This window comes from Staurois parvus, unplaced genomic scaffold, assembly GCF_062004578.1.
Source record: "Staurois parvus isolate SC_StPar_1 unplaced genomic scaffold, SC_StPar_1.0 ptg000130l, whole genome shotgun sequence".
NCBI classification, from domain to species: domain Eukaryota; kingdom Metazoa; phylum Chordata; class Amphibia; order Anura; family Ranidae; genus Staurois; species Staurois parvus.
This window is the reverse complement of record NW_028317926.1, coordinates 2284690-2306850: the sequence shown is the minus strand read 5'-3', so window position 1 is coordinate 2306850 and position 22161 is coordinate 2284690. Positions and strand designations below refer to the sequence as shown.

General features: G+C 39.6%; 1 protein-coding gene and 1 long non-coding RNA gene across 3 annotated transcripts in view; one reads left to right on the top strand and one right to left on the bottom strand.

Moving 5' to 3' along the window:
• Nucleotides 1-22161, top strand: part of ULK4 (unc-51 like kinase 4) — an 898798-nt gene that overhangs the window by 81034 nt on the left and 795603 nt on the right. For both annotated transcript variants that reach the window (XM_089672503.1, XM_089672504.1), the window contains exons 13-15: nucleotides 630-734; nucleotides 1638-1698; nucleotides 17603-17778. In XM_089672503.1, coding sequence (XP_089528629.1) covers nucleotides 630-734; nucleotides 1638-1698; nucleotides 17603-17778 — 342 coding nt within the window. The remainder of the gene's footprint in view (nucleotides 1-629; nucleotides 735-1637; nucleotides 1699-17602; nucleotides 17779-22161) is intronic.
• Nucleotides 1581-17152, bottom strand: LOC149466418 (uncharacterized). The gene is made up of 3 exons (XR_016312069.1): nucleotides 17053-17152; nucleotides 7505-7530; nucleotides 1581-1832 (listed from the first exon to the last, which is right to left on the bottom strand). It is a non-coding gene; the product is annotated as an uncharacterized LOC149466418 (long non-coding RNA).

The following is a 22161-nucleotide window of genomic DNA, read 5'->3' as shown; positions in this document are numbered from 1 at the left end:
TCCATGTGCTCCTTGGAGATAGTAACTTCTGATCTACTTTATTATATCATTTTACAACCAGTTAAAACTTTTGATAATGCTGGTCTCATGAGTAATGGTATCTTTTAGGCTTTATTCACATGACTGTAAAAATTTTACTTCTATTATGACATATCTGACTTCTAGGAAAAAAGTTCCTGCGTAATGATCAGTAAAATACTTACATATAGATGTTGTTTAAATGTGTAAAGATTCCTAAATATGCATATGTGTACATAATGATTATTTATTTTTCCCCTTTGTTTAAGCTTAATTTATGCACTTACAAACTCATATACATGCAGATTTTTTGGATTCATTGTTATGGATCTGAATGCAATGCATGTTTACCCACTACCTTTATTAATAACGCCATTGAAAATAATGCAGCTGTGTTCAGATCTATAATTATAAAACACTTTTATATGTGTTTTTTTTACTGCTGTGTGAATGAAGTCTTACTATATATAATGGTTTTTACATAACATTTGTTTTCTGTACTGTGCCAATCCTATTACTTCCACTCTCAGCAATAACTGAAAAAAGCATTTTGTTTCAATATAATCCTCTTGTTTCTTCCTAGAAGTATATATTCCTTTCTGTTATTGCAGGTGGACAAATTATGTTCCAGTCAGCAGGACCTTCATAAGAAGATAAAGAGCCTGATTTTCACAGATTCTGATCTCACTGTGTCACCTATCATAGATAATCCAAAGGTACTTTTATGCTGTTTATTGTTATGCATTTTATAATATACATTTATTTTTCACTTGTTTTAGTAAATCATTCATTTGGCCACAGGCTTTTGAGAAACTGGGGTTGATTTATAAAAGCTGGACAAAATCTAATACATAAAATTTTGGGCGCTAAAGAAGTAAAATAGTAGATATTACATTTGCTTGTCTTTCTTGATGTACATGCAGTTTGGCCTTATGTTGTTATTCTTATTTTTATGGCTGTTGTGCTGTACCTGACATCCAACTATTTTTTTTATATTTGGACTTATAAAGACAGCAACAGAGGAGATTCAACCAGCTACAGTAACTTTTATTTGTATATGTAATTCCTGTGTTGTGCATGTATGACACTGCAGTGTTTTCTGAACTTTTGTCATGTGTGTAGAACTAAGGCTCCATTTACATGGGCGGTTTAGTCATTTTTTATTGGGCCCCAGCCTCTTGCCAAATCCAAGCAATGGATGGCCCCATACACATCATGGCAGCCAAAAGGCTTTGGCAGGTGATACTGCCGGTCAACGCGCCCCATAGAAGTGACTGGGGCCACACCAAAACCGTGCTGTAACCACATCTCATTGCTGTGAGGAGGGATTGCAGGGTAAAATCCCTTTTCAAACAAGCATGCTGCCATATCACTTACTAATTTTGTTCTGAGGACTGGCTGCTGCTGACATAGTGATCCAACAAGGATCGCGAGTCGGTGGCAATGCCCATGTGAAAGGTGCCTAACTGTAAAAACTATGTAAACAACCAGATATAATCCTATTGCTTGTCTTCGAATGCTCTTTTAAAAATTAATTCAAACACTTTTGGTTGGTACTTTTTGTTTAATGCAGATACAAAGCTGTTTTATAATTATGCATAAGTTGATCTTTCTTTTAGATTTTTAAGCCTGCTCCAGTAAGATTTGATGTGAAGTCTCTGGGCTTTCCTGCACACTCTGGTAAGAAATAGTATTTTATATGAACTCTGTGGAATCTTCTTTACTGCCTTCTTCACTGACTTGCTAAGATGCTGCATTTCCAGGTTGTGGTAGTGTTCTGTTTTCTGTTTTTTTTCCATATAACTTAAAAAGTTCTGGTTAAACAAACAAAAGGAAAATGTATTAAGTAAATATGACATTTTGCATATATGTATTTCTTAATTACTTTCCGTACTTGTACAGCACAGGACATAGCCTAGTATTCATAAACCACGGGTTATGTGCTGCTACCGTCAGGTGATTGGACACTAGCAAAAACCTTGCTAGTGCTACCCTTACATTGTTCTCGTTTGTGTTCTGCTACCTGTTCTTCTCTGGAGAAGTATGTTTTGTTTGCAACTGATTGCAGAGGTCTAATGCTACACATCCTTTTTTCCATACACACAAACACAGATTGATTGTGTACTTTATGAGGTCTGGCTTTGTCCTGCAAAGGTTTCCTTTCCTCTTAAGTCTCCTCTAAGTTTTTTGTTAATATTTATCCTATAGAAAATTACTTTAAATAGAAAATGTCTATTGCGGTGGTGACGCCTGCAATTTCTGTTCTCAATAAACATTTTACAGTTTCTATTGAGGATGTTCCCTACATTAAGGATTCTGCTGATAGTCATTTTGAAGTCCTGCTAAAGGTCTTATGTGCTTTTGCAGATCTGTTCCTGCAGCTGACAGTTGCTGCCATGTCTATCTGTCAAACTATCGCCAACAGGTCAAGACACACAAACAGAGACAAGGCACCTGTCTTTGAAGACCCTGCTTTCTTAGAACAATTATAGCTTGTGTCTTCAGCACAATTGTTTGTGTTTATGCTCTGGAGAATGGCATTCAACAAATCTCCAGAGTCTCTCTTATCTCTGTGTACATTCACAGGATTTTGTGGCTAAAAGCTTGGTTTTCTGAATATGCTTCTTGCATAGTTACTAAGTTAGTCTGGTTGAAAAAAGACACACGTCCATCCAGTTCAACCAAAGAAGGGAAAAAAATATATACAGTCCTATATATACAATCCTATATCTACACTTGATCCAGAGGAAGGCAAAAAAAACCCAATAAAGCATGATCCAATTTGATCCTGTTGGGGATAAAAATTCCTTCCTGATCCCCCAAGGCAAATGGATATTCTCTGGATCAAATTTAGCTATAAATATTAGTATCCAGTTATATTAAGTGTATCTAGGAAATAACCCAGGCCTTTTTAAAACAATCTACTGAGATGGCCAGAGCTAGCTCTTGAGGGAGTCTGTTCCACATTTTCACAGCTCTTAAAGCCTTTCTGTATTTGGAGCTTAAATATCTTTTCCTCCAGACCTAAAGAGTGCCCCCTTGTCCTCTGTGATGACCTTAAAGTTAATAACTCTACACCAAGTTCACTATATGGACCACTTATGTATTTATACATGTTGATCATAACCCCACTTAATCTCCTCTTCTCAAGAGAGAATATATTCAGTTCAGCTAATCTCTCCTCAAAACTGAGCCCCTCCATACCTTTTATCAGTTTTTTTGTCCTTTGCTGCACTTTCTCCAGTTCCCCAATATCCTTTTTATGAACCGGTACCCAAGACTGCCCATTGAGGGTACTCAGGGCTTCTAAGAAACATCTTCTGCACATGCTCTTTGATGGTGGATATCTTGAAAAATTCATCAAAGAAGTTACTGGGGAAAATAAACTCCTACCCCACAAGGAAAAGTCTATGTTTCCTACTCCTACAGCTTCTACTTCTTCTCAAAGAAAGGGACCCTTTTGTTCTCCCCAGGTGTGAACCTCAAAATTAAGGCTTAATACTTCTTGGCCCACCATATTCACAAAGCCTTCCCAGAGGCCCTCCTCCCAATGAAGAGGTGCGACCACTCTTCAGGATAGGGGCATCTGTTGGCTTTTGCACCAGTCTAGATCAGAGATGCCTCAGACCTCTCAATCCAATCTGTCATTTCAAAGGGTTTCAAAGAGTTTCTATCCCTGAGATCTCCTCATCTTTTGCCTTCCTATCTGTTAGCTTCAGACCAAAGAAAGGCAGATGACTGCCTTGCACCAACTAACGGAACAAAGAGTGGTAATAACATTTCCTTCAGAATGGTTTCAAGATATGTATTCAAACATATTCTCAGGCTTGAAACCAAATGGGGCATCCACCCAATACTAACCTTAAAATCAACTACCAGATTTCTTTGGTTGGAATCTGAAAGATCAGTCATTGCTTTCCTTAGTCAAGAGGAATTTCTTGCATCAGCAGATATACAAGATGCCTATCTCCATTACACCAATGCTTTCTGCATTTTACTGTGAAACCAGCACTTCCAGTTTGTGACATTACCATTCTTGCTCTCCTCTGAACACAAAGCGTTCACCAAAGTGCAAGCAATGCCTGCTTCTGCCTCTTCTATGAACACAGGGAATTCATGTCGCAGGTTACCTGCATAATTTCCTACTGGTTGAATCTTCAACCAGAACCTTGTCTGTCAAAGGACCATCCAGTTCCTTGAAACCTTTTGGATTGATAATCAGTTTTCCTTTCCAAAGTCTATCCTCTACCTCTTACACAGTCTGGAGGTCTAATCTTGGACCTAAAGGATTGGGGTATCTCTGACTCCACCATTCCCACTTTGCCTAGAGCAAGAAAATGCAACAGACGCAAGATTTATCATCGCACATGGAAGACCTTTGCATAATGCAAGGACAGAAGGCTTAACACTAGGGAATACTCTATCACTCATATTCTGGCCTTTCTCCATTCTGGTTCGAAGTACCCTCAACGGGCAGGTTTCTGCCTTATCCTTCCATCCCAGAAACCTCTTGCCTTTCAATCACTTATCAGAAATTTTCTGCAGGGAGTTGCTCATCTACCTTTGTCACCTTGGGAACTTAACCTGGTGCTATCTACCCTTCAGATACCCCCCTTTGAAACGATTAGAGACATTCTTTTGGAAGATCGTTCACCTCTTGCTGACCATCACGTCTGTTTCTGAGTTAGTAGCTCTCTCTTGCAAAGAGCCCTTGCTTATTTTGCACAAGGACAAGGTAATTTTGAGACCAAACCCTCCTTTTTGCGTAAAGTGGGCTTCTTTTTCTACCTTAATGATGACATTGTTCTCTCCTCTTCTGTCCTACCTCAAAACATCAAAACATGATGATCAAATTGCTCTACATTGCTTGGATGTGGTCAGAACTATCTGAGTCTATCTTAGTGGGGGAAGGTGGTGTGAAGCGGGCATGAAAATAATAAGTAAGCAAACATTGAAATCTTTTTTTTTTTTCTTGGTCCTGATTTTGTATGTGGGGGTTGAGGTATAGATGCCCAGTGTTTCCAGTGGATGAAGTTCTGATTTAAAGTGTGTATCTAAAGACTTTTTTTTGTAGTGGGAAGCGTTTTAACCCTATTTCAATCCTCTTGATTTGCTTTAGTGACGCAGGGGAGGCTGTCCAATGGGGACGCTTGCAGCGGTCACAACTAAGAGGGGATTTCCCTCACTTTTTGTGAACACATATTCTCATCAAGAATAAATGTCAAATAGGATCAAGCTCTGGGTGAAAACGGTAAAGAGCTAGCCGCTAGCATAAAAAGCTAACCTCTAAAACCTCCAGAATAATAAATCATATAACAATATATGCAGCGCTAATGAGCATAAAACATATTAAATAGATGGATCAGGGTAAGAAAATTATATAAAAAATGAGTGTAAATTTGACAGCGAATTGACACATAAATGTATAAATAAAGTCAATCAACTTAAAGTGCATAAAGAGCGTGACTGCTGTGAGAGAGTCAGTAAAACTTGTAGAGCAGAATATCCGTGACTCCTGTGATGGTGGAAATAAGTGTAGATTACACTAACCAGATAGCAGAAGTGCTTGCGCATGGAGTAAATAAGACCTACTCCTGGTTCTCTGGATCTGGAACACTTGAAGTGGTGGTGGTCATCTGTGTAGCAGCCACAAGGTGTCATACATCATGAATCCAAAGACAGCCTCAGGAAATGCCAATGACAGCCACCAGGGGGATCATCCAAGATACCAGACATCAGATAGGCAGGGGTCCATAAACACCTTCAAAAAGGGGGGGCTCCAGTGCAAAAAAAGGAGCCCCAGACAAAGCCTCTGATAGTGTAGTAATCTTTAATGGTAAAAATGCACATGAATAATGAATCACACTTACACAGAGGAATTCCAAAATGGCCACCAGCTGTCCTTAACAGGCCATGCGGTGTAGCAAACCAGATAGGGGGCACCTCGCTGACGCATTTCGTGTACAAGACACGTTATCAAAGGGGCCAGGAGTAGGTCTTATTTACTCCATGCACAAGCACTTCTGCTATCTGGTTAGTGTAAACTACACTTATTTCCACCATCACAGGAGTCACAGATATTCTGCTCTACAAGTTTTACTGACTCTCTCACAGCAGTCACGCTCTTTATGCACTTTAAGTTGATTGACTTTATTTATTCATTTATGTGTCAATTCGCTGCCAAATTTACACTCATTTATTTTTTATATAATATAATTTTCTTACCCTGATCCATCATATGTTTTATGCTCATTAGCACTGCATATATTGTTATATGGTTTAATATTCTCATCAAGGCCCAGATGAGAAAATAAAACTTGATTGGGTTCTAATAATTCCTTATTGTATCCAAAAAAAGGGAATACATAGTTTGAGCTTTAGATAAGCTTTAAAGCACACTCCAGTCTGGAATTAAAGCTGCAGATTCGCTAATACATATTTGGTACAGCATGGAAATGTGTTCTCTATATAAACTGGTACATACTAATTAAAAAAACAATATGCAGTGCTAGTTCACCCCACATGTACATAAAACATATAATAAAAATATGTGATCAAGTCCTCAATCCGTCCATGGTGTGTGACTGAAAATTATATAAAACCCATATCCGTGGGAAGAAACTGTGCCACAAAAGATAAGAAAAGATTTCTCTTTTGTGGCAGTTTCTTCTCACGGATATCGGTTTTAAATATTTTCATTCACACACCATGGACTTATTTTGATGAATTTATTTGATTACCTATTTTTATTATATGTTTTATGTACATGTTTTCCTAATTTTATTGTATGTTGCCTTCATTCTTTGACAGCTGCTGTTTCATTCTATGTTGCATTTAGGACAGGTTATTATCATTATTATTAGTTTGTGGTACATACTAATACCACAAACAAGTTCTTAATGGAAGATTTTTCAAAATGTATAGTAATTCCATAGGGAAAGCTGTGTTTTCAGAGGGTCGAAGTGAAAATTGTGAGGGGAAAAAAAAGAGAAAAGTTTGCTGTAACTTGTCTCCATTTTATATTGAAAATACATTATACATAGATAACCTGTAAATATCAGTCTTGGCTGTTTTCCAATGTTAGATGAGTAGAGATGTAGCTTAATGTATCCAGAATAATAACATAATGCATTGTAACGTAATAGCAAAATGTTTCTCTTGCTTGAATGTGATGTTCTACCCACAGTAAAATATGCCTTAAAATAAGGTATTTTTCAACTCTAAATGTACATCTAACAACATTATTTGTCTCTGATTACTATAATTTCAGCAAAACTTTTACAGATTGCTGCAGCTGAAGGATAACATGTAAAGAGATAGCTTTTTACTCCTTTTTTTTTTTTTTTTTTTTTTTGGTAGTGTGATATTCTAACACAGTCTTTTCTATGGATAGTAGGTTTTTATAAATTTTACATAGCTTGAAAAAAAGACACGTACCAAAGTCATAAGAAAAAATAAGCAATCAAATGAGAAAAAAAAATATTACCTTGTATCCACAGAATTCTTAAGCCCCTGTTCATCCAGAAAAAGGAAAAAATTAAAAACCCTGACAAAGCATTTAAAGTATATTTAAACCCTCACCTTGTAAAGCAACCCATTCCGTTTAAACTAGAAATGAAAGGCAAAACAGTTGAGTGTGTATATATAAAAACATTATAAAAAATGTTTCCCCTATTTGATAAGTGATCACATTACCACATTACCATTACCTGTTCTCAGTTGCATAAGAGCTGGGTGAGGAGAAACAACAGCTCACTGAACTTCCCAGTGAATGGCTGTGCATGGGAAGGCGTGTCAGGACAAGTCTGATCATTGGAAGAGAGCAGGCTTGTTTCTGAGCATAGCTAGAGAACTGAACATGGTGTGTTCTGCTGCTTAGTGTGATCAGTTGTTAATAGGAAAGTAGAGGGACTGGCAAGAACACCAGGGATTTCACAGAAAGAAAGCAATACAAAGAGAACAGGACACATTTTCATACAAGTCCATGGTACAGCAGGCACATATCAGTAATATGAAATGTAATATGAAATGTTGGGTGTACATACTCTTTAACAAATTTATTCTAGTGAAGAAACACAAATGTTCCCTAACCCCTAAATGACAATCGGATGATCAACAATAAAGAGGACAGTCACCCAAAAATTAAATTTTTTAAAATTAAAGTTGCTGTCCTCTTCCTCCCCTCAGTCCCCAATGAAATTGCACCTTTTTTTATGGTACCCTTTCCCACTTTTTCATTCCTTGCCTCGACAAGGATAACATTGCCTCGGCCTGTCCCCCCATCCTGTTTACCTGCTCACAGCCACCTAAGATACATGTCCCACATCCTAGGAGAGTAAAGGATCAGTCTCCATGTGCCCCTCAATCTTGCCCCATGGGAAGTTGGCTGTGAGTCATAGAATGTTACAGCCAGCTCCCAAATCCTAGATGCCAGTACCAGAGATCCAAAGCCCTGAGAGGTATTTGCTGTGGGGATGACAGCACTAGATTTCCTACGCCACTAAGTCCCTGTTTCTTTGTTATTTGTACAGTCAGGTCCATAAATATTGGGACATGGACACAATTCTAACATTTTTGGCTCTATACACCACCACAATGGATTTGAAATGAAACGAACAAGATGTGCTTTAACTGCAGACTGTCAGCTTTAATTTGAGGGTATTTACATCCAAATCAGGTGAACGGTGTAGGAATGACAACAGTTTGCATATGTGCCTCCCACTTGTTAAGGGACCAAAAGTAATGGGACAGAATAATAATCATAAATCAAACGTTCACTTTTAAATACTTGGTTGCAAATCCTTTGCAGTCAATGACAGCCTGAAGTCTGGAACGCATTGACATCACCAGACACTGGGTTTCATCCCTGGTGATGCTCTGCCAGGCCTCTACTGCAACTGTCTTCAGTTCCTGCTTGTTCTTGGGGCATTTTCCCTTCAGTTTTGTCTTCAGCAAGTGAAATGCATGCTCAATCGGATTCAGGTCAGGTGATTGACTTGGCCATTGCAGAACATTCCACTTCTTTCCCTTAAAAAACTCTTTGGTTGCTTTTGCAGTATGCTTTGGGTCATTGTCCATCTGCACTGTGAAGCGGCGTCCAATGAGTTGTGAAGCATTTGGCTGAATATGAGCAGATAATATTCCCGAAACACTTCAGAATTCATCCTGCTGCTTTTGTCAGCAGTCACATCATCAATAAACACAAGAGAACCAGTTCCATTGGCAGCCATACATGCCCACGCCATGACACTACCACCACCATGCTTCACTGATGAGGTGGTATGCTTAGGATCATGAGCAGTTCCTTTCCTTCTCCATACTCTTCTCTTCCCATCACTCTGGTACAAGTTGATCTTGGTCTCATCTGTCCATAGGATGTTGTTCCAGAACTGTGAAGGCTTTTTTAGATGTCGTTTGGCAAACTCTAATCTGGCCTTCCTGTTTTTGAGGCTCACCAATGGTTTACATCTTGTGGTGAACCCTCTGTATTCACTCTGGTGACGTCTTCTCTTGATTGTTGACTTTGACACACATACACCTACCTCCTGCAGAGTGTTCTTGATCTGGCCAACTGTTGTGAATGGTGTTTTCTTCACCAGGGAAAGAATTCTTCGGTCATCCACCACAGTTGTTTTCCGTGGTCTTCCGGGTCTTTTGGTGTTGCTGAGCTCACCGGTGCGTTCCTTCTTTTTAAGAATGTTCCAAACAGTTGTTTTGGCCACGCCTAATGTTTTTGCTATCTCTCTGATGGGTTTGTTTTGTTTTTTCAGCCTAATGATGGCTTGCTTCACTGATAGTGACAGCTCTTTAGATCTCATCTTGGGAGTTGACAGCAACAGATTCCAAATGCAAATAGCACACTTGAAATGAACTCTGGACCTTTTATCTGCTCATTGTAATTGGGATAATGAGGGAATAACACACACCTGGCCATGGAACAGCTGAGAAGCCAATTGTCCCATTACTTTTGGTCCCTTAACAGGTGGGAGGCACATATGCAAACTGTTGTAATTCCTACACCGTTCACCTGATTTGGATGTAAATACCCTCAAATGAAAGCTGACAGTCTGCAGTTAAAGCACATCTTCTTTGTTTCATTTCAAATCCATTGTGGTGGTGTATAGAGCCAAAAATGTTAGCATTGTGTCCATGTCCCAATATTTATGGACCTGACTGTAGATACTGGCTTTCAATATTTTTAGTACTGCAATACATTAACACTCTGCTATGTATTACATATAAACTTATAGGTAACCATTTTTTTGCCTTTAAAAATGCACCCAACCCCTGCAAAAAGTGAGAGGAAATCCAAAGTAAAGCTGGCCATACACTGATTGAAATTCAGCCTCTTCATCAGATACCGGATAAATTTCGTTTAATGTGTAGCCTTCCCCTCTTGATTGTTTGATCAGCTTCTGTTGAAGGGGAAGATATTCTTTGATCAATAGCTGCAGTCAATCAGCTGCAGCCTCTGCGAGAATACAGGTGTGCATGGAAGAATCTGTTATTTTTTTCATTCAGCCTGCTGGCTGAGCAAAATCAGTGTGTGGTCAGCTTTAGAAAGATTTCCCCTTTTATTCCTGTTTCAAAATTTTGGATTTTACATCACTTTCATTTCCAGTGACCAAAACACAAGAACAGATAGGGAGAACTTCCCCAGAAGACATGCCACACACAGCAATAAAACCTCACAGGAGTGCTTACCCTTCTCTACTTTATCCAAATGAACTTTGGATAGATTTTAATGATGAGTTCCAGGTATGGCAATTTTTACAGTTTGATCCAATGTAAGAATTTATGTGCCATACCTGTGGGACCCCCGTGGAAGCTGGAAACCACTGTAGTAGACACTGCTACTCAAGTGTTCAGTAAGCAGCAAGGCAGACAGTACCCAGTGTCTACTGCAGTGATTTTCAGCTTCCAGGGGGATCTCACAGGTATGGCACATACATACTTACACGTGTGATTGATCACTATATTTAAGTAACGTACTTGACAAATTTGACCATTGTAACAATGTAAAAATTGCCATGCCTGGAATTCAGCTTTAAAGTGAGCAATTTTCAATTTTTACAGAATGGGAATGTTTGTGACTCTAGCAGTGTGCACTGTCACTGTGCAGTGCAGCAAAATGTATTCCACATTTTACATTTGGCAGGAATTTCCAGTGCCCAACATGACCCATTCAAATGAAAGGGTCATGCAGCAGTAGCTTGATATTCACATTGTTGAGGCTTGGCACAGTCGACTTTCAATGATTAACACAAACTGTAAGAAAGTGACATACCGCCTCCTTTCTGTCTGTCGAATAGCTCATTACTCAGTAACTTGGTGATCTACCACATATCGCTTTTCAGAGGGGCTTCAGTGAAGATGGCACATGTAAACAAGCCTTTAAGGTGACCAAAAATAAAAAACGTAGTTGAACATTGAGACACGACACCTTTGAACAGGCACATTTGGGTTGGCCAAGCATGCATATTGCCAGTGGAGACACGCGGGTTTTAGAGAAGTTGTGCAATAAGCTTTTTCCTTATCTTATGTCTGTGGACACCTTTACATTGTCACTATTTACCAGGGGCAGACTGACCATTTGGAAACTCGGGCACTGCCCAAGGGCCCGTGGTCAGTAGGGGGCCCCATGAGATACCCCTGGTACCTTTTTCATAGATTCTTTTGATTTTGGGCAAAGACACAGGGGCCCCATGATCCCTTATTGCCCGGGGGCCCCATGAGTTGTCAGTCCGCCCCTGCTATTTAACCTACGAGGAATGTTCCATTACATGGTTATATATAGTATAGTTGTGTGTTATTTGCAGGGCATGTATAGCAATACATGGAGAGCTTACAATCCAGCGACAGAAGTAGCTCAGCTGAAAATCTTAGTTCTGAACTTGTCTGTATGCAATAAGATCACCAGGATATTGAACCCACTTTACTTAAAATAAAGACATCTTTATTCAGATGGCTCTTTAGCTGCTTTATTTGAAAGAGCTTATATTTGTTTTGCAAACCACCATCAAGCACTGTTTAAAGGCAATAATGTATTCCTACCCAGCCATGTTTTCTCCTGCATGTTGTTTCCTGAAAGACAAGTTCATTTTTTTCTTGTTGAATGCATGCAGTGCAGTGAACATTTCAGCAACTAGGCTGACTGCTGTTTACATAGAATATTTTTGTGCTGCCTGACACTTGGTTAATATATTTATGCTGGAAGATGCGCTTACAGATGATTGTGAGAAATCAAAGCTTCATCACTGGCTTCTATTACAACCACATTACATTTCTATATTTGGGAAGAAAATCAGCTTATGGCAGCAAATGTCTGGCATAATATTTTTCCGTTTACTGGATTTGGAGGTAAATGAAGATGTACAATGATGGTTGCTGTTAATGCTTTATATTTTTCCAGCCTCTAACAGCCTTTACAAAAATGTCCCTAAATATTTTATGGACACAGACTTAAGATGTTTTCAAAAACTTATTTTTCCATAGTGTACACCATGTGGATTTACTAAAACTGGAGAGTGTAAAATCTGCTGTGGCTCTCTGTGGGTTTTATTATCAAAGCTTAATTGAAGCTGATTGGGTACCATGCACAACTGCACCAGATTCTGTGTGCACCAGTTTTTGTAAATCTACCCCCATGTGTCATTGTTCCAACAGGGACTGTGACTTACAGAGAAGTCTGCCACCACAATGTAATTTATATTTTCTTGTCTTCTTACTAAAAATCAAGAAAAACCTCTATCTCTATTGTAAACATCTGAATGTTTTATAGCTTTACAAAATAATTTTGGTTTGGTTTTAAGGTAGATGTAAGGCTATACTGAAATATATTTTGTTTGCTAAACGGCTGTATATTATAAACATGTGCCATTTGTTAAAATAAATAAAATAATTTGATTGCATGTCAGTACTTCTACGACCTCTTTGCAGCCACTTCCTGTATACATCTGTACTCCACCTATATGTAGTTCTATTAAGTTTTAATAATAAAACAGGGAAGCTGATTGGTTTCTGTGCAGAGCTGCCCCAGATTTTGCACTCTCCAATTTTACTAAATCAACCCTAATGGCTGCATGTAATTTCTCAGGGCTGTTTATATGATGGTGACAATAGTGGACCATGCATGTGGAATGTTTGTTGCAAAAACCACTTGTAGTCTCCTTTAGAAGCCAGTGTAAAAGGTAATAATGGGAGTGAACAGTTTGGAGACAAGGATTGAGTGATGTTACCCTAAAACAAGAAGTGCCTGGAATTGCAAGATCATTGGGCATTATCTTAATGAAAATTGCAGATTTTGAAGTTATCTTCTGATACAGCTGGCTTCACCAGCGAAACCGGTCAGAAGATTATGCCCGCTGGCCTGCACTGCAGGATCACAGTTTTGGGACTCACAAGTATTATTAAATTCTGCTCCTTGTGTGAATGTTTGCAGCTTGATGAGGCAGAAATAATGGTTGTCTTGCAGCAGGCATATTCTTAAGCACTGTAAAGCTGGCCATAGATGGATCAAAATTCTGATCCTGCTGAACCGCCCAAATTTCAATCCATCTATGTTCGTTCCTGTTCTTGGGAAGCCAGTCTTATGATCCATGTCCCACAAATTGGCTTGGAAAATTTGTTCTTGAACAGTTCTGCAACACTAATCAGTATATTATGACAGCGGAGTAGTCGCCACTGTCAAAATACAATGCCACAGCTGGGAGGATTCCTCCATCCACATAGTTGTTCAGTTATTTTCGATCAGCCTTCTGGCTGATTGGAGAAGACTGAGCTATATGTGGCCAGCTTTAGACTAGGACCAAACAGATAAAGTGTAACTTTACCTGTAACAACTTGATAAAAAGAAAAATGTTCACCAGTGGCGCCTTTAGCCTCTGTTTTGCGGAGAGTCGATATGGTTATGCTCATGGAACGTGTTCAATATACATTATTGGATAGGATGCACATATTCAACAGGAAATGGGATGGTTGGAAAACATTTTGGTATTTATTGTTCGATTGATGGTCTATCATAGATTGGTATTGTATCTTTGTTGGTTGTGTGGTTGTTCTGCATGCCTTACTGCCTACTTCATTCATGTACTTTCTTTTCCTATGATTCTGTTTTATAAGACTGTTTTATTCTTAGGTGACTTTTTCTTGATGTATACTATACCTCATGAAGTGGTGCTGGTTTTATAGTCTATCTCTCAATAAAAACGTTTGTAAAAAAAATAATGCTATTTAGCTAGGAACATACTGTACATTCCACATTATTAATTACGCTACCAAAATTAGTGTTTGCTGTAAATTGCCTCCAGCATTGTTCCCGTTTCTACTTGCTGGAGGCTGCCATTTTGCTAAAGCCCAGAACCTCTAAGCAGCAGCAAATCTTTAGGCTGTCAGCAAATTGGCCTCAAAGTTTTTGGCACAGTGCCAAAATATACGGTGCAACTGAGCATGTGCAAAGCAGGTTAAGACCGTGTATTTACTACTGGATTTTAAACAGTAGAGACACTTGTTAATGGTTTACATAGCTATATCTGCAAAAGGGCCTGCCTGAAGTGATCTAGCAAGACTTAATTTTCTGACTAAAATTCCACTTTAATGATCTGATATAGTAGGCAAAGGTGCCTTTACTACATGGTAACTGACACATAATGGTGGTAATTTGGATACAGTGCTCCTAAACCTGATTCAAATGCTACTAAGCTGGATGGATAATTGACCTATAGTGGTGGTGAATTGATTTAATGTTGCTGTACGTGGGTCAAGCTAAACTTTACAGTATCACATAATATGAGTCAAATTAAATGTCCTCACAAAATGATCCAGTCACCGTAACTCATAAATAGAGTTGTGCGTGGATGTATGGTGAGACGCCAGTCGGCTATTCCATGTGGTGAAAGCTGTCATATTGTCATTTGATGTGCCTACAAGTTTTTATCATATTGTGAGTGTAATTTTATGGGGGTTGGTAATTTAATAAAACATCCAGGCAGGATTACGCTATGTGGCTCGTTTGTGCTTTCTATTTATGAGTTGGAGTGATTGGATCATATTCACTGCAGAGGAGATTGTGGGATCAAGACATGGATCAGTGTTTATGCCAGATCAAGAGCTCGTTCATACTTGACTGTTTTACCAATGCTTGCCAAACGCCCCTATAGCATTTGGCAAGCGTTGGTCCGGCGTTTGCGGAACGTTTTTTAACGCTCCGCAAACGCCGCATGCGCGGTTTAGCGGCGGTTGCTAGGCATTTGCGGAGTGTTAAAAATGCTCCGCAAACGCCTGTAATGAAGTTTAAATGGTGTCACTGCTCCGCAAACGCCCCGCAAACGCCTCGCAACCGCGTCGCAAACGCTGGCCGGGCGTTTGCGGAGCGGCACCATAGACTAGAATAGGAGGCTTCAACGCCTCCTGACTCAACCAGAGGCATCCGTTTTGCCGCGACGCTAATGCTCCCCTTAGAACAGCACCACGTGCTGCAATGTGCAGAATTGTCAGAGGCGTTTGTGAAGCAGTAAAAACGCTTCCCAAACGCCTCTCTGCTGCCTGCACACAATGCTCATGTGAATGTAGCCTAACACCTTGTTCTGGTGAGTGCATTGTTTGATGGGGAGAGTGTCTCACAGGAAACACTGTGGTGTTAGAGTGGAACAACTTGAATTGACGTTCTGTCATAGAGACTTGTTTGAAAAAGATTTATGTGGTGGACTTTCCTATAGGCAGTCTACTACACCTGGTGGAGGATATTATTTTAACTGTTGATGATCCCAATTTCAGATGTATTTACGGCTATGTTTTATAGATATTCTTATTAGTTTGTTTGCATATTGTTAGAATTTTGATGCGTGAAGCATTGTTTTTTGTGAGGAAATTTAATTTTATTCGTATTATGTGATATTTTGATTTTGTATTTAAACAGCAGCTCACAAGGATTCCAAGTCCAGAAGTTCATATTGTTCACTAGTACAAAAGCGCATAGTTCTTACTCAGAGTGATATTTTGTGTTTAAACTTTACAATAGCTGGATATAAAGTTACACAGTACAAAAAATGGCCGTTGCCCCTAGTCTATAACTGGCCTTCACAGCAAGGAGCACATGGAAGGGTGATGCATGTTAAACAACAAAAGAGAAAAATTCCCAACTCAACTTGCCAACCAGCCTGCAAACAAACCGAATGAACCTGTCTAACAGTATGCGTTAAAAACGGGTTTAGTTAGCACACATTTGCAAATACATGCGTAAGCTACAGAGCCTCATCACGGCACCCCGATATTCTGCAGTTCCTAACTTTACAAATTTTGAGAGCCCCCATAGTAGAGGCACATGTATTTAATAGATGGACTGAGGGAAGGTGGACCTGAGGGAGCCCACCCCTCCTTAAAGGTACAGGTACAAGAGCGCACTGGACACCCAGTATTTAGCCCAATGGCAGCCAATGTGTCCAGTGTGCCCCCTCGCCAACAATAACAATGGATATAAAGTTATACCTTGAGCCATGTAAACCAAAGGAACATAGTTGTCATTCAACAATTGTTGAATGACAACACTTAATCGTAGTATCAGGATTATAATGTAGAGGTTTTTCTAATAGCTGCACATAGAAGGATATATTTACACTAAACGATTGTGATTATTTTACACCTCACAATGTGGATGTAAACACTGCCACTTATTAAGATGTGATTGGAAAGCCCAGGCAGACAGTGTGGTGCAATTGAGCCTGCCCTGGAGCCTGTGATTCATTAGCGCTGACCCAGTTTGCATATATCAATGATCCCACTGATGTGTCTTTCAATGTGAACTTGTTGCATGAGCATTTATTGCATGTATATGGAAAGCTGTGCAGGACTAATACAAATCATTGGCGGGAGATATATGTATAGCTCCCGTTGCTGTTATGTTAGTATTACCAGTACCAGTAATACCAGTGTTTTAGCATTTGAGGAGAACATTTAAAGCTGAAGTTTAGTATATATATTTTTGGGGGGATACAACACCAAAATATTAGGTATATATAATGAAGTGTATCTTGTTACCTGCAGGTGACTGCTTCTGCTAAAATCATCCCCACAGTGTGTCTCCTTCACAGCAGCTGGATACTGCCCTAGCGTCTTTTCCGGTGATGTGAAAGCTAACAGCAGTGGCTGCTACAGAGAAAAGTTGCACCTCTGGACCCTCCCCCTTCTGCCTTTTACAACATTCACAGAACTGGTATTACTATACTGCCACACTGCATCATGTTTTGTGAACAGAGGTGAACCAGTTCAATTGCAGAATCTCCTTTGCCCATTCAGAGAACAAGATACATTGTAGGAATGTAATAATACCAGTTCTGTGAATGGCAGGGAGGACAAAAGGAGGTGTGAGCTGCGCGATTTTATTCTGTAACTGCCACTGCTGTTAACCTTCACAGTACCGGAGCACAGCCATTTCGGACAGTATCCAGAAGCTGAGAAGGAGCGCACTGCAGGGATGATTTTTAGCAAAAGCAACCACCTGTAAGTAATGGGATACACAACAAAACGACGTAAAGGAAATTTTAGTGATTGGGCTTACATCTACTTTTCTACTTTAATGTGTTTACAGGTGAAAAACTTGCTTCTCTGAAAGAAACTGATTGGAACAACTTTTGGACACAGCTCTGCTCCTTGCTGGATTCTCCAGAGAAAGCAGTACCACGGGCAAAGTTGAACATACTCTGTTATGTGTGCACGGTGTCAGCACACAAGGAAGTGGCTACTAGGATGATCAACTCTCAGATTGTGAGTAAAGCTTCTGTATTTATTGCTGTCCTAATACAGTTTGCTGGATTGCCACACCATATAGATAGTTGTTAGGAATGCAAGTTACACAAATGTCTCTCATAAATCAAAAGGATACCTGAGTCAGGGGAAATGTTATAAAAAATAACAAGGCATATCCTCAGTCCTGCTTGTCTTAAAGTCAAACTGTTGCTTTGTAAAATAACAGGTTTACTTTAAAGTTCTTTCATTGGTGTCCTAAATACCAGCTACCCATGTTGCCATTTTTTATCTGTAAGCGTAAGCATGTTAAACAGAGCAAGCAAAAACAAGAATAGGTATTGGTTTCCACGTCTACGAAACCTGGACCAAGCAAAACAAACTTATGCAGTACCTGATTGATAAAGCGTATGTAAACCCAACATTTTATATTTATTGGTTATTACAGGTACATATATAGCACCGTCAATTTACGCAGCGCTTTACATATATAGGCAGTCCCCAACTTACGAACATTCGAGTTATGGACGATTTGTACTTATGAACAGAGGAAGAAACAGGAAGTGAGAGGAAAATTACCCTAAGAAAGGAAATTCACTGCTGTAAGAGTTACCATGGGAAAAAGGTGTCTCCACTGAAAGTTTATTACCAATCCTTGCTTCCACAGCAACCCAAAATTTTCAAAATCCAATTATCACAGGGACAGAAAGTGAGGGGGAATCTTCTGAACGGGGCACAGACAGCAAAACAAACATTACAGGGGTGTTAACCCTTCCCTATGCTATCCAAAACACTTAGAAATTTTTTTGGCTGGAGCAACACTTAAAAAATGTATCTGTTCCAACTTACATAAAAATTTGACTTTAAGAACAAACCTACAGACCCTATCTTGTTCATAACCTGGGGACCGCTTTTACGGTATATTGTACATTCACATCAGTCCCTGCCGTCAAAGAGCTTACAATCTAAGATCCCTAACTCACATTCATGCATACATATACTAGGGCCAGTTTAGACAGGAGCCAATTAACCTATGAGTATGTCTTTGGAGCATGGGAGGAAACCAGAATACCCAGAGGAAACCCACGCAGGCACAGGGACTACTCCTCGCAGGTAGTGCTGTGGTTGGGATTTGAACCAATGACGCTAATGCTGCTGGGCAGAAGTACTAACCACTTAGCCACTGTGCTGCCAGCATATTCCTGATATGTGCCCGTTGTACCATGTACTTATATGAAAATGTACCCTGTTCTCTTTTTATTGCTTCTTTTATATGAAATCTCTGTTGTTCCTGCCAATACCAATGCTTTCCTATTAAAAACTGACAACACAAAACAGGAGAACACATCCTGGTCTGTTCTCCAGCTACAGTTAGGTCCATATATATTTCGACACAGACACAATTTTTTTTTTTCAGGTATTTACCAAAACATATTCAAGCTATAGTTCTGTAATGCGTATGGGCTGAAAGTGCACACTCTCAGGTTTAATTTGAGGGTAAATTGGAGGAAAGGTTTAGTAATTACAGTCCTTAAGAATAGCCACCCCCCCTTTTTCAAGGGACTAAACGTAATTGGACAAATGAATATAATCATAAATAAAATGTTCATTTTTATGTTGAGAATCCTTTACTGGCAATGACTGCATGAAGTCTGGAACCCATGGACATTACCAAAGACTGGGTTTCCTCTTTTCTTATGCTTTGCCAGGCTCTAACTGCAGCTGTCTTCAGTTGTTCTTTGTTTGTGGGTCTTTCTGCCTTTAGTTTTGCCTTCAGCAAGTGAAATGCATGCTCAATTGGGTTAAGATCACGTGAATGACTTGGCCATTGCAGAATATTCCACTTCTTTTCCTTCAAAAGCTCCTGGGTTGCTTTTGCAGTGTGTTTTGGATCATTGTCCATCTGTACTGTGAAGCACCGTCCAATCAACTTTGCTGCATTTGGCTGAATCTGGGCTGACAATATATCTCTAAACACCGCAAAATTCATCCGGCTCCTTCTGTTTTCTATCACATAATAAACACCAATGACCCAGTGCCACTGGAAGCCATGCATGCCTATGCCATCACACTGCCTCCACCATGTTTTACAGATGACGTTGTGTGCTTTGGATCATGAGGTGTTCCAAGCCCTTTCTGCAGTTTTTTCTTCCTGTCATTCTGGTACAGATTAATCTTAGTTTCATCTGTCCAAAGAATGCTTTTTCAGAACTGGTCTGGCTTTTTTAGATGTTTTTTGATGAAGTTTAATTTGGCTTTTTTATTCTTCAGGCTTATGATTGGTTTGCACCTTGTGGTGAACCCTCTGTATTTGCTCTTGTGAAGTCTTCTCTTGATTGTAGACTTTGACAATGATACGCCCACCTCCTGGAGAGTGTCTTTCGTTTGTCTGGATGTTGTGAATGGGCTTTTCTTTACCATAGAGAGGATCCTGCGATCATCCACCACTGTTGTCTTCTGTGGACGTCCATGCCTTTTTATGTTGCTGAGCTCACCAGTGCGTTCTTCTTTCCTCAGAATGTACCAAACTGTTGATTTGGCCACTTCTAATGTTGTTGCTATCTCTGATGGATTTGTTTAATTTTTGAAGCCTAACAATGGCCTATTTCACTTGCATGAACAGCTCCTTTGAACGCATGATGTAGGTTCACAGCAATAGATTCCAAATGCAAATACCACACTTAGAATCAACTCCAGACCTTTTACCTGCTTAATTGATGAAGAAATAACAAAGGAGTAGTCCACACCTGGCCATGAAACAACTTTTGATTCAATTGTCTAATTACTTTTGGTCCATTGAAAAAGGGGGGATGGCTACTCTTGAGAGCTGTAATTCCTAAACCCTTCTTTCAATTTGGATGTACATACCCTCAAATTTAAACTGAGTGTGTACTTTCAGCCCATATCCATTATATAACTATAGCTTGAATATGTTTTGGTAAATACCTGAGAAAAACTAAAATTGTGCCTGTGTCCAAATATAAATTAACCTAACTGTATTCTGGGAACGGAACCTGCTCTCCTCCAATGATCAGACTTGTGCTGACATGCCTCCCGGGGGCCCCCCACAGCATTTCACTGGGAAGTGAAATTTGTCAAGTGTAAAGTTTGGTGGAGGGGGGTTGTGGTGTGGGGTTGTATTTCAGGGGTTAGGCTTGACCCCTTAGTTCCAGTGAAGGGAACCCTTAAGGCATCAGCATGCCAAGACATTTTGGACAATTTCATGCTCCCAACTTTGTGGGAACAGTTTGGGGTGGCCCCTTCCTGTTCCAACATGACTGTGTACTACTGCACAAAGCAAGGTGCATAAAGACACGGATGAGTGACTTTTGGTTGAACTTGACTGGCCTGCACAGAGTCCTGACATCAACCCAATAGAACACCTTTGGGATGAATTAGAGCGGAGACTGCAAGCCAGGCCTTCTCGTCCGACATCAGTGCTTGACCTCACAAATACACTCCAAAACTTTGTGGACAGCCTTCCCAGAAGAGTTGAAGCTGTTATAGCTGCAAAGAGTCAACTCAATACTGAACCCTACAGACTAAGACAAGGATGCCATTAAATTTCATGTGTGTGTAAAGGCAGACACCCCAATACTTTTGGCAATATAGTGTATGTTTTGTCTTTCATTTATATTTTAAACTAAATGGGTTGTTTTACAAGGTGAGGGTTTACATATACTTTAAGTATGATAAGCAGATGGTAATTAGTCATCTTGGATTTGCAAGAAGAACTTGGAAAGAAGGGCATCTTAAAATATTTTGAAATGGTGTTAACTTCTGTGAGATGAGTCTACATCGGATCTGGTTCAATAAATGTAGCAGTTTATTTTAGGCCTTTTACATGTTCAATCCATATTTTGGCATTGATGCCAGTATATGAGCACTTGTTGAGGTGGAATTGCAGAGTTTAATTATGTCTTCTAGGTATGTCTGACGTCTAGGTTTTTTATTTGGGTCACTTCTTGTTTATGGTGCTTAGGTATTTTATTTTTTTAATGAGGCCCCAGGCTGTGCTATAGTTCATAAACACTATGGAGGAGGGTTTTATTACTGTTTTGGGGTTGTATTCGATATGTGCAGAGAGATCACACAAATACCTATAAGTAAAACATTTATTACAAGTAATGACAGATACAGATTAAGAAAAAGAAAATATAACAATAATGCTGTTTCTGCCTGGGTCCCTCCATTATATGGCATGGCACACACGTGACCACAGGTGCATGCATATTGCAGCTCTGGCATGAGACTAATATTTTTCCAGTCTAATTGTGTGTTATATACTGGACTTGTGTATAGGGAATGTCTAGCCCCCCCACTGCAAGCAATATGACCTTTTAAGGACTTGGTCACTTTGCAGGAACATTCCTTTGGTGTGAGTCATCCTTATTAGATATTCTG